The sequence below is a fragment of the Hibiscus syriacus genome, unplaced genomic scaffold (assembly GCF_006381635.1).
Source record: "Hibiscus syriacus cultivar Baekdansim isolate YM2019G1 unplaced genomic scaffold, ASM638163v2 tig00109945_pilon, whole genome shotgun sequence".
Taxonomy (NCBI): domain Eukaryota; kingdom Viridiplantae; phylum Streptophyta; class Magnoliopsida; order Malvales; family Malvaceae; genus Hibiscus; species Hibiscus syriacus.
Window position 1 is genome coordinate 3568016 of NW_024062535.1, and position 11952 is coordinate 3579967.

Genomic DNA, 11952 nt, shown 5'->3' on the forward strand with positions numbered 1-11952 from the left:
CAAGGTGAAATAGAATGATGCCACAAGTAACAAGTTACTTGATAAGTCGATAAAAGTCACAAAGGAATCAATAAGAGAAAACTCTCAAGTTTAATTTCAATTCAAAGTTAAAGTTTACAATGCAATATGAAAGCTATTTATAGGACTTGAAATGCATGCATGGACGTCGGTTACAATATGCATGGCCGAATGTTACAATTTGCATGGCCTCATGGTGCTTGTTGACGTGGCTCCTAATTTGAGCACAATTTCATGCATGAAATCGGTCAAATGTTGGTGTAGTGTGCTCTGGCCGAATGTTCCATTATGATTGGCTGAATGGTGCTTTGTTGATGTGGCATTCTTTGTTTAATAATCCAAACATATTTGAGCATGATGATCATACATATATTCGGTCAAATGGAGGAGTGAAATGCCTTGACCGAATTTCCTTCAAGAGATGCCTTAGTGGAGACAAAGCTATGTGGAATTGTAAAAACTTGTCTCCTTAGTTGATTTAGCACGTGTATCCTTCATTTGAGAACTAGTGGAGACAAGCATCTTTGCAAGCACATGGGGTGTTTGTAGTGCAATGTAGGATCAGCAGAAAGTGGCGTGTATTTCCTTCATCTTAATGCTTGATCTAAGTGGGAAGATAATTATAATAATAAAGCTGGTGGTGTAACTCCAACCGATTCCACTCCCCTCAAGCTGCCATGAATTGTTGAATTGTTTGGTGAGTTTTGTTCTTGTCCCTTAATGCTCCACAAGCTGCCAAAACGTGTGCCATATTTTAATAACCTTGTTGCCACGTTTTGTGAGTGGAATTTGTCTTCTAGTGTTCCACTAAACCATCCAGCATGGGCAGATTATTAATATTCCTACATGTGCAAGAAAGAAACTATTTTAATGATATGGTGCTGTTAGGAATGAGAATACTTGTTGTCGTGCAGTGCTTATGTAGGTGAGATTTTGAGTGCATGTTTATTATTAAACAACACGTGAAACTTTAAGTACTTGGGTGTGTGCAAATGAGATACATTAAAATATGCTTAGATGAATGCAAACATAAACAAAAAACGTGAAAATCTTTAAGTGCAAAGATGAACAAGATAAATTAATGAAATGTGCCGGACTGGATCAGCTGCCGTGCGTGTGTGTGTTATTAGGAGCTATCATGCATGATATAATATAAAATCTTAAGAACTAAAATGAATGCAATGAACTACACGCATGTTATGTATGCTGCTATGATAAATGTCAATGCACGTGAGTTAACAAAAATGATAACATGCTGTTATGAATGTAAATGCACGTCCATAACAAAGTGTATGATGTAATGATAAGTATGCTATTATTGAATCATGCTTAGAAATGCAAAACTAATGTGAAATAATAATATGCATGACATGAATTGCAAACATGAATGATATGGAAAACTTATCCTAACATACTGACAATGTGTACTGAATATCATTTAGCATGGTTTTCTAGTTGTTCCCTTGTAGAACCTGGAAATCTAACTCTTTCCCTCTTTCCCTCTTTCTGAATGTAAAGAGAGTGTGTTTTTTATTTAATACCGGTCCCTCTCTTCTCTTCTCTTTTAACTTTGATGATAAAAAAGACAGTAAAAAACCCAGCTGTCCATAAATTGCATAAAATTAGTGATGAAGACTGGCGATTTTTACAACTTTGGAATTATATATGCTTAAAGTCATCTTTTAAAATGATACTTTCTGCTCTTGGTTGTAAAAGAATATCTTTTTATGGCATGCATGCATAGGTAGGAACGGTAAGGAGGCAGGGCCGGATTTCAACATAATTGAAGCATTCAATTTTAAAGTTTTAACAAAATAAGGTCAATTAAATCTGTTTGACACGAAAAATATAATAAAAAATATTAAACGTGTTATATAAAATTAAGGGTAAACTATATAAATGGTCACTGAAGTATATGTCAGTTTATATTTTCAGTAATAAAGTTTCAAAAATAACGAAACAATGAAAGTGAAAAACTGAAAAATCTGAAAAAATTCAAAAAAAAAAAAACGCAAATTGTTGAGAATGAAACCATGAAAGTGAAAAAGGAAAAGGCAATTCCATAAAACAACTGGTTGAAAATGGAGGTAAAACTACAAATTCACAAATATATAGTTCATTAGATTTCAAAACTGCCCTAATGTCACCATTTTAAAATCATAGTTTCAATACGACTCAAATGACCTCAGTGGTTAAAGATATTGTTGTTATCCCTAGTTTTTAGAGGTCACGGGTTCGAGCACGGCATCAACATGGATATTTGAGTGTTCATTGTTAAATAGTTGAGAGTCTTTCAAACATATATTATATTGTATTGTAATCATCCCAAATTAATCAAAAATTAAAATAAACTCATATTCATCATTCACTCAAAATATGAAAGATGTCGCATTAATATATTTTTAAAATTTTTATTTAAAAAAAGTAAAATTATTTTAAAAAAAAATAAAAGTCCCAAAATTTTTAAAAAAATCTAAAAATATTAAAGCTCTAAAATCCCTAATTTCAAACCATGCTACTACTGTTAGCCATCGCCATTTTTCGTCATCATCATCGAACGAATTAAAGGGATTAAAATAGGGATGTCAATGGGTCGGATTTTTTTCTCAACCCAACCCGACCCCCCAAAAAATATGTATCCTCCACCCGAACCCGATCTAACAAGAAAATTATATATCCTCCACCAGATTCGACTCGACTCTGACGTGACTTGAATTTTTAGAATATAAATATGACCTGGCCCGATATAAAATAAGAATTTAATTAAATTAATAATATTTTTTTAAAAGGAAATTACATTATTATCCCCAAGTCAGGTAGGAGTTTTTTCACCCTCCACCCGAACTCGACCTGAACCCGATTTTGTTTTTAAAAAAAATGATCTTATCAAATCGAATCAAGTCGAAACCTATTGATTTCGGGTTAAATTTTCGTCCTTATATTAAAAACTTAATAATATGAATGATAAATGAAAACATATAATAATATCCTAAGAAATGATATGTATTCATAACATAGATATGAATGATATGCAAAACATGATCAACTAGACATAGGATAATAATATGATAATTTACTCTAACATGTAGTTGCATGACTATGATAGAATATAATGCATGAATGATATAATACAAGATAAAATAAGGAATAACTCTCTTAGGAACAGCTTTGAATAACATCCATGGTGTGTTCAAGTCATGGAGAAAGTTGGAGCTAGTTTGGATCGCATCAGGTTTCTCTCACTTCATCGGTTCCTTTATGAGTGACTTGGAGTTTATCTCATATCTCATTGGCATTGGAATAAGAAGAGACTCTTTCATATTCATCCGGGCCTAATGCACAAAAGAGAATGTGCATAGCCTTAGCATTGTGTTGGAACTTTTTCTTCTCTCCATCACTCTAATCGTCCATCTCGCCGGTTGGAATGGTGTAGCCTTTCAAGATAGAGTTCCAAACTCCTAGATCATTGGCTTGAATGAAGAGCGTCGTCATATTCTTCCAATAAGCATAATTTGCTCCATTGAAGTAGGGTGGCTTGTTGATCGGTTGTGAATCTTCAATGTAATAGGCACCGGAGGTTGAAGCCATCTCTTTGTCGATTGCGTCGCGAATCGGTAGAGCTTCTTCGAGGATCGTATCAAGGTAGTTAAACATTCTAATGAGTCAAGATCTGATACCAATTGTTAGGTTCGAAGAGACTCAATTGAACAATCGAAATGTGCAAAGGGGGTTAATTGGCAATATTTGTGTTAGGGAGTAAGGAGAGCAAAAGATAGAGAAATTTAGCACAATGATTTATAGTGGTTCGACTTATCAACCAAATCTACATCCACTACCTTATCTCCTCACTAAGGATTTTTTAACAAATTAACTAATTTGTTCTTTCTTTTTCAAGGACAAAGAGATAACCTTTACACTCCCTATCCTTTTCACTTGGCTAAGATAGAACCAGCCCCTTTTACAAAAGGATAAAAAGATGTAAACAAATAAACTTCTCAAAGGTAGGTGTTTACAAAATTTAGCTCACAAGAACAAAATATTTACAAGAAAAATGAAAATAAGATTGGAAAACTCTTCTCTTGTATTTGATTGCTTGGATAGGTGTTCTAACCCTTCTTCAATTGTCCTCAACTTGTATTTATGTGTTGGAATGTTGTTGTGGCCATTTCTAGTCGTTGGAGGTGTTTTGGAGCCGTTGGGGATCAATTTTCGTGCAAAATAAAGCTACTCAGAACATAGGGTATCGGTACTCCTAAAGGGAGTATCGGTACTACCTTTGTTATTTTTAAATCAACTAGTCGTTACTAGCTGTTGGGGCCTGATGGTATCGATATTATGCCTATGGTATGGATACTACTCTGTATAGTAGTATCGGTACCCTTTTGGGTATAAGTACCATTTTTTCATTCTGGAATTTGAGCAATGTTGGTAATATCGATACTACCTAGTGAGTATCGATACTTCCCTTACCTTTGGTATCGGTACCATATGAACAGTATCGGTAATGTTCATTAGGTATCGATACTGTAAGAACAGTATCGGTACTACTTGTTCAAAAACGTATTTTGTGCTCAATTCCAAGTAAAATGGAGTTTGAATTATTTTTGAAAACTTTGAACAAATTCAATTCAAGTACAAAAACATTGTCTTAATTGTTATATCAAAATATAGTTCAATACAGACCAAAACAAAAAAATACAGCCAAATGAGAATGAAAACAAAGAATTCTAAAACTAAACTATTTAACTAAAATGGAGAAAAATAACGAGATAGGTTAACGAACCTGTTATGGCTGTTGAATTAGAGATGAAATTGTGATTTGTGTTTTGTGGTTTTGAGAGAAAAAAATGGTTTAGTAAATGAGACTTTGAGTTGTGAAGGAAGCACCAGGGGAGTTGAAGAATGAAATTGAAAATTAGGGTTGTGAAGGAGGCACCAGGGGAGTTAAAGAATGAAATTGAAAATTAGGGTTTCCTTTATTGGTATAATAAAATAATATTTATTAACTAATAATATTTTATTATTTATTAGAAAATTAATGTATTAGTAATTTATCATTTATTATTATTTGTTAACAAATTAATAATTATTATTTAGATATATTTTTTAAGATAACTATTAAAAAATATATAAAAAATTTAACAAGTTGCTCGCAAACTTATCAAGTCTAGTTGGACTTTACTCGACTCTACTCGTTAAGGTCTGAACTTGAGCTCGAGTTCGAGTCGATTTTTTACCGAGCTTTGACCGAATCAAGTTCGAGCTGCTCAACTCGATAAGCACCCCTATCTTTGACCGTCCCAAATACGGTCAACCGTACCACCGTGGCACGTTCCTGATACATACCCCAAACGTTCCTGTGTCAGAAACACATCAAGTACTTGAAATGGGACTCCTTTGCCGTCCCCGTGCTAAATGGGACTCCTTTGCCGTCCCTGTGCTACATAGCCATATGAAGCAAATTGGCGTCGTTTGGCTACAAATCTAATGACCTTAACACATTGTTGCAGAATCGGTAGGCAAATCTAGTAACCTTGTAATGATTTAATGCAGAAAAATAAAGGAAATAGTAGGGAAAAAATCGAAAATGCAGCAGAACCAGAACAACATTAAGGATCAATTGAGAACTAGAGAGAAGAAAGCAAAACTCAATATTTCATTTCATATTTCTCATCTGCCGAAAACCCTAACCAATTTTGGTTTTAACCCCCCTATAAAATAAGTCCATGGCCCTAAACCAATAAAATATTGCCGTTTTATTTAATTACAAAAGGTGCATTACAAAATCCAATCCAATCCACTCATTTGTTTATAATAGCATTAAGAAATTCATAGTTTTGATAATATAATATGAACCCTAAATGAAAATGGAAGATGACTTGAACAACGTATACCATGGGAAATGTTGAGACACAAAAACTAAACAAAATACTGTCAAAGTGAGCAACGTGAAGCGGATGGCATGTTACTCATCGTCCTTGTATGGATACTCTTCTGGAACTTGATTCAAAAGTTTTACCTGCAGCTCATATGCATCATCTCCTCTAAGCATATCACGGATCCAGGTAACTTCCGTCTTCATTGCCACCTGAACAATAAAGGAACTGTGAATAGAAGAAACTTACAAAGATGACACAAATAGTGTGGTTTCAGGTTGTCATTAGAAGACAATAAAGACAGGAAAGTGCAAAGCGACACCCAAAGTGTATATCAGTACCGAGGACTCCTTATTCTTGAAACTAAAAAATTGATGGAGATCAAAGTTGGCTTTCCACTCACCATCTCTAGTGCACCTCTTATTACTCCACTTAAAATGTTGCAATAGTAAAGGCCTTGACAAGTATCTGGAAGCTCTACAAAGTCCACAAGGGGATTATCCTCCAAAAGGATACTGCAACAGGTCCCATCAGTGTCCCAGTTCACAACAGATGCAGTGACCCCAAGGAACATTTTGAAACCCACCTACATAGAAGCTTCATTAAGGCTATCAGGAAATGGGGCCCACTTCATACTTGTTAAAAACAGAACCATATGAAAATGGGAAAAGGGGTCCATGTATTTTCACGAAAACGCATATCCGCAGTCATGTGTTTTCAAGCACATGTTATGTTGGATTTTAACCTGATAATTCAAATACCAGGGAACAAGTACGCATATACCATAGCCTTTAATGTAGATCTACTTAAATGCATACTATAAATTAGTGTGACCAGCTGAGTTGCACTAACAAGCAGTTAATCATTACATCATCCGGGTAGGAAAGCACAAGATAAGCAACTTGGTCAAAGAGAATGCTACCCCTCCGTTACTGCATGCAAGTAATGAAGGATTATGCCGACTGCAGCCTGGAAAATGTTTAGGAAGGCTGATTATAATGCACAAGCCATGAATTGGTACAAGTCCGAAAATGAGAAGTCTAGATGGTAATTAAGTAGTGTCAGAATCAGCAATGTAAGTCTTGCTAGTTTAGGAGTCTTACATAAGGATAATTTTTGTAATCTCTTATCATAAGCGGGTACATTCACCTACTCATGCTCACTTAGTCAAAATCACTTCCAAGCCAAACGATGAGCCAATTGAACCACAAATTGAGAGCCCAAACACTGAAGACTCACGCATTGCCTTTAGGAAGGGAACAAGAACATGTACTAGACACCCACTATACATTTCCATGTCCTAGCAAAACTTATCACAAAACCATAAAACTTTCTTAATCGATCTCCATACAATACCCATACACACACACACAAAAAATCCTAACTGATGAATTGAAAGGTGGGACAGCACTATGAATGCAAAAATGGTATTGCTTGAGAAGAACAAAACATGAGAAATAGTTGAACTTCCAAGTGGGAAAGACACCATTGGGATATAGATGGGTATTCCCTATAAAATATAAGGTAGATGGCACAGTTGAAAGGTACAAAGCAAGGCTGGAAACTAATGGATACACTCAAACATATGACATTAACTATCTTGTGACACTTGCTCCCACAGCAAAAACACAGTAAAAATTCTCGTCTTTGAAAACTAATTTTGACTGGGATCTACAATAGTTCAATGTCAAGAATGCATTCCTCCATGGTGATCTTGAGGAGAAAATTTACAAGGAAGTTTCTCTTGCTCTGAATCTAAGGGAATGGTGTGTGGATTGAAGAAAGCTCTTTATGGGCTGAAACAGCTTCCACAAGTCTGGTTTAGGAGGTTTGCCGAGTAAATGATCTCACTTGGATATAAGCAAATTCAAGGTGATCATACCTTGTTCATAGAACACTCTAACTATGAAAAGGTTATAACACTTCTAGTGTATGTAGATGACATCATAGTTACGGGTAATGACATTGAAGGAATGAAGAACTTGAAAGAATTTTACATCAAAGGTCTAGGGAAGTTAAAATACTTCCTGTACATTGAGGTGGCACGAACGAAGCAAGGTACCTTTCTCTTAGCAGTAATATGTGCTTGACATATTAAAAAATATGGGGAAGATGGGTTGCAAAACAGTTCAGATACCAATCGAGTTTAATCATGGGTTATGTGATGCACCAAAAGAATCTGTGGAGACTCTAATATTGTTCACAATCTTGTTCAACGTGATCAAACAAAGCGTATTGAAATTGATAAGCATTTCATTAAGGAAAAATTAGACAGTGGTCTAATTTGAACTCCATTCATCTCTATCAAGGATCAGTAGGCAGATGTACTCATGAAGGGACTAACAAGCAAGGTTTTTCACAAAACGTTACGCAAATTGGGAATGACAGATATTCATTCACCAGCTTGAAGGGGAGTGTTAAAATCAGCCGTATTGAACTCTTCTTTTTTTAGGAGTCTTTTATGATAAGAAAGGACAAGTCTCGGAAGTTTTTGTAAACTCTATCTCTAGACAAAATTTTATATTGTAATCCCCTAAATTCAATAATCAGATTTCTTTTATTAGCTCTTTTATTCTTTCCCTCTCATTTGGTTTATTTCCAAAGACTATAACAAGTTTTAAGTCATAACTGGATGTTTCTTCAAGTTAAAGTTTTAGGGTCTTATTTTACCCTTTTTTTCTAGCATCTTTAAATGTCAGGAATTTTTATAATCTTTTCGGAAGATACTATTCACATTTTAAGTTTAGGAAGTTAGTTTGGCTTTTTCTTATGTTATAGGGCTTTTATTTGATTGTTTTATGTTAAGTTTGTTAGATTATTATTTGGAGTCCAAGTAGTCCTTGTCCTAAATGCTTCTTATGCTTTCTCTATATATTGAATCTAAATTAGTCTCTATTGAGACAGAATTATTATAATAACATTCAAAGTATTACTGCTACGTTTATTGTTTGAGAGAACCAACCTTAGCTGTTTTTTCTCAAATTTTTTTTTCTATTCAATTATCTGTTTCATGAAAACCTAGATAAGAAAATTCTCATATATCCTAATCATCTATATGTCCTCATCATCTAAAAAGAGATGTACTCATATTTCTAAAACATACCTCTTCATTAGTTAATTCATTCTGCCAGTTAGTCTTTGCTGATTGGTTTTTATCAGTCCAAACCAATAAGGGGAAAATAATATGCTTAAAGAAAACAGAAAGGGAAATTAGCACATACAAATAGCATGATATATACGATAGATCATTATTTGAAACAAATGAAAGAAAATTTTATTCAATATAAATAAGGCAAAAGTAATTGTATACCTTTGCAATCATTTCTGCGGTCTCCTTGAAATCAACACATCTGGACACATTTGATTTTGCTAGAAACTCATCAATTAGTCTAATTCCTATATTATAGCCCCTGCATGATACTCAGAATTGTTTAAGTAATCTGAATTATTTGATTATCAATTTATTAACTAAAACACATAAAATAAAGCTATCAATACCGAGCAATGCTAGCAAAAAAAATCACATAATAACGAACATCTATGAACTTAAGCAAACCATAATCCAATTTCTGAATTTACCATGCATACTAAAAAGAAGAAAGCACATCTAAGAAGAGATGTTCAATTAAGGCATTAATTCAAACTGAAGTACATAACTCCTAAACTGGTGACTCTCCCTCCCTCTATCCTGTGTGCTTTACAAGCCAAATTGAAAATGATGGCAATATTTGTAAATTGTTGCTTGACTAAATAATCTCACAGTTGACGGAAATGTATAGCTCGTATTGCTAGAAACTAATGGATACACTCAAAGGGAAGGGTATAATCCCAAGCCAAATTGATAACAAGAGCAATCTTGTAAATCCAAATTTAAGTTGACTATATAATATCATGATTGATGTAGTCTGATATGCATCAGAAAAGTAATGAATTAAAAGGATCCATATTTTCAAGATATTACTTTATTAGCTTTTGGTCTGTATGACTTGTACAGCCATCAAAATCCACCCACATCCTACTCATTCCCAGTTACCCTCATGAAATTATCAAAAAATAATCCCAGAACAAATCTTTACATCCAACAGAACAGTCTGCTGACTACTACTTGAAACAGGTTGATTCTTTTCCATCAAGACTTGACACTTATACCTTCCTCAGCATCATATATATTTGAAATTTAACCAAAATCTTCGTTTCTTTCAATTGATGGTTATTCCTTCCACAGAATATTTTTGATAAAATACCAGTCAAAAGAAATCAACGAAACATAAGCAGTTAAAAAGGTCTCCAATCAAATTCATGCAAAAAAGATTCTCCCACTAATGAATTTCCACGGGTAAAAAAACGAAACTCAAACGTTCTACTTGAATCCTCATAAATTAAATCCAATGGTACCCTAACACAAGAAGTATTTCACTGTTTCTGTAAACAAGAATACCAATGAGTTACCTATCCCCTGCACACCAAAATCCATAAATAAATAGAACAACATACGTTCTTCCCAATAGCCAAATGGTGAGGTAAACTTGTCTCCAAAACATCACAACAACAAACATTTGTCTTTCATAATGGTTAGCACATGATAAGCTTAATTAAGTATAACTAAAAACCAAACTGTATATTACACACAAGATTGGGCAAGTATATGTATAACAGATAAGCTCAAAATTTATCCACAATAGTTTTGAGTACAAAATATAAATGAAATAATACATACAGAATACTCCAATAAAGCTGTAGAAAGCTACCTAAGTTTTTATGACGCTCCAATAACGAATAGAATTTGGTATCAAGTTGAAATATTACATGGCGTGAATGAGTGGAAGCAAAGAAAAAGGATGCATTCAGGCATGCGCAGATGCATTGTATACATGATGCAAGTATCTTCGCTTAAGGCTCCTACCATAATAGAAGATAGCTTAGCATATTAAAATACAGTAGCATTTTATGTGGTATTATTATTATTATAGAGTAAAACCTCAGCAAGCCAATATGATCAAACAAAGTAACAAGTAATCACCGTAAAGTACTTTCATAATAGTGACATCAAAATCATAATAAATCAAGCAGCACAGATCAAGTGAATAAAGTGAATTAGGTACTGAAGTTGTCAAAAGAAAGAATGTACATTTGGTCCAGCTGTTTGTTGACCTCATCAACCTCCTCCAAATCAGTAAGCAATTGGCGCACAATTGCTCCATAAGTCAAAGTGAATAGTTCTGCATTCTACATCAATTCCAAATTTTAAGTATCAGATACAAATCAAACCTAGAACAGAACCCTCCAGCCATACATCTTCTCTTGGCTCTATCCTTATAGTATGGCCGAGAAGGAAATGAAAAGAAAAACGAAATTGAACAGTAAAAAATAAAAATTGCTCGCATTTAAAGTTTTTTTTTCAACTTCTCAAACAATGAAAAGGGAAATTAAAAAGAAATAAAATGTTCCACGAATATTCCAAAGAGAAGGAGAAAATTAGAGATTTATAGTTGTGTTTTATCTTACTACGCGTTCAACGCTGGCAAAGATCGCTTCACCGGATCGCGGAGCGGCGGAAGGCATTTTGGTTGAGATCTGATCTGATCAACTAAAATCCCGAAACTCAGTTCTAATTAAACTAAGCAAATGAGTACAAGAAATTCTATAATAAATTAAACCCGAATCCCCGGAAGTGCTCAAATACCGTTTAAATGAACAAACGCGAAGAACGCCGAGTGCAGTTGCGGTAGCCGGAAGAAGCGGCAAAGAAGAAATATACTTTGTTTCCCCCTTTTCCTTTTCTGGAGCGTTCCTTTTACTCAACTTTCCAAAAATAAATTTACCAAAATTGTCCCCTTCACAACAATATTTTCCTTTTTCTTTTTGAAGATTATCTCGTAGAGGTCCTTCAATTTAATTGTCATCTAATCTATGTCCTTGAAATCCATTGATGTCGAATACTCCTATAAACGAACCAAATGTTCAAGGAATTGTTTGTGAATTGTTGGAAGGTAAGTTTGTTTATGTTGATATATTTATTAAACGAATGAATATGAATAAGATTTTATGTTCGTTTAAT

General features: G+C 34.1%; 1 protein-coding gene across 1 annotated transcript; it reads right to left on the bottom strand.

Moving 5' to 3' along the window:
- Positions 1-5796: 5796 nt before the first annotated feature.
- On the bottom strand, positions 5797-11654 carry LOC120210958 (trafficking protein particle complex subunit 3-like). The gene is made up of 6 exons (XM_039209599.1): positions 11578-11654; positions 11400-11481; positions 11023-11120; positions 9205-9304; positions 6298-6480; positions 5797-6106 (listed from the first exon to the last, which is right to left on the bottom strand). The coding sequence occupies exons 2-6, from the start codon at positions 11454-11456 to the stop codon at positions 5984-5986; spliced, it is 561 nt and encodes a 186-aa protein (XP_039065530.1). The 5' UTR covers positions 11457-11481; positions 11578-11654; the 3' UTR covers positions 5797-5983.
- Between the last annotated feature and the right edge of the window lie 298 nt (positions 11655-11952).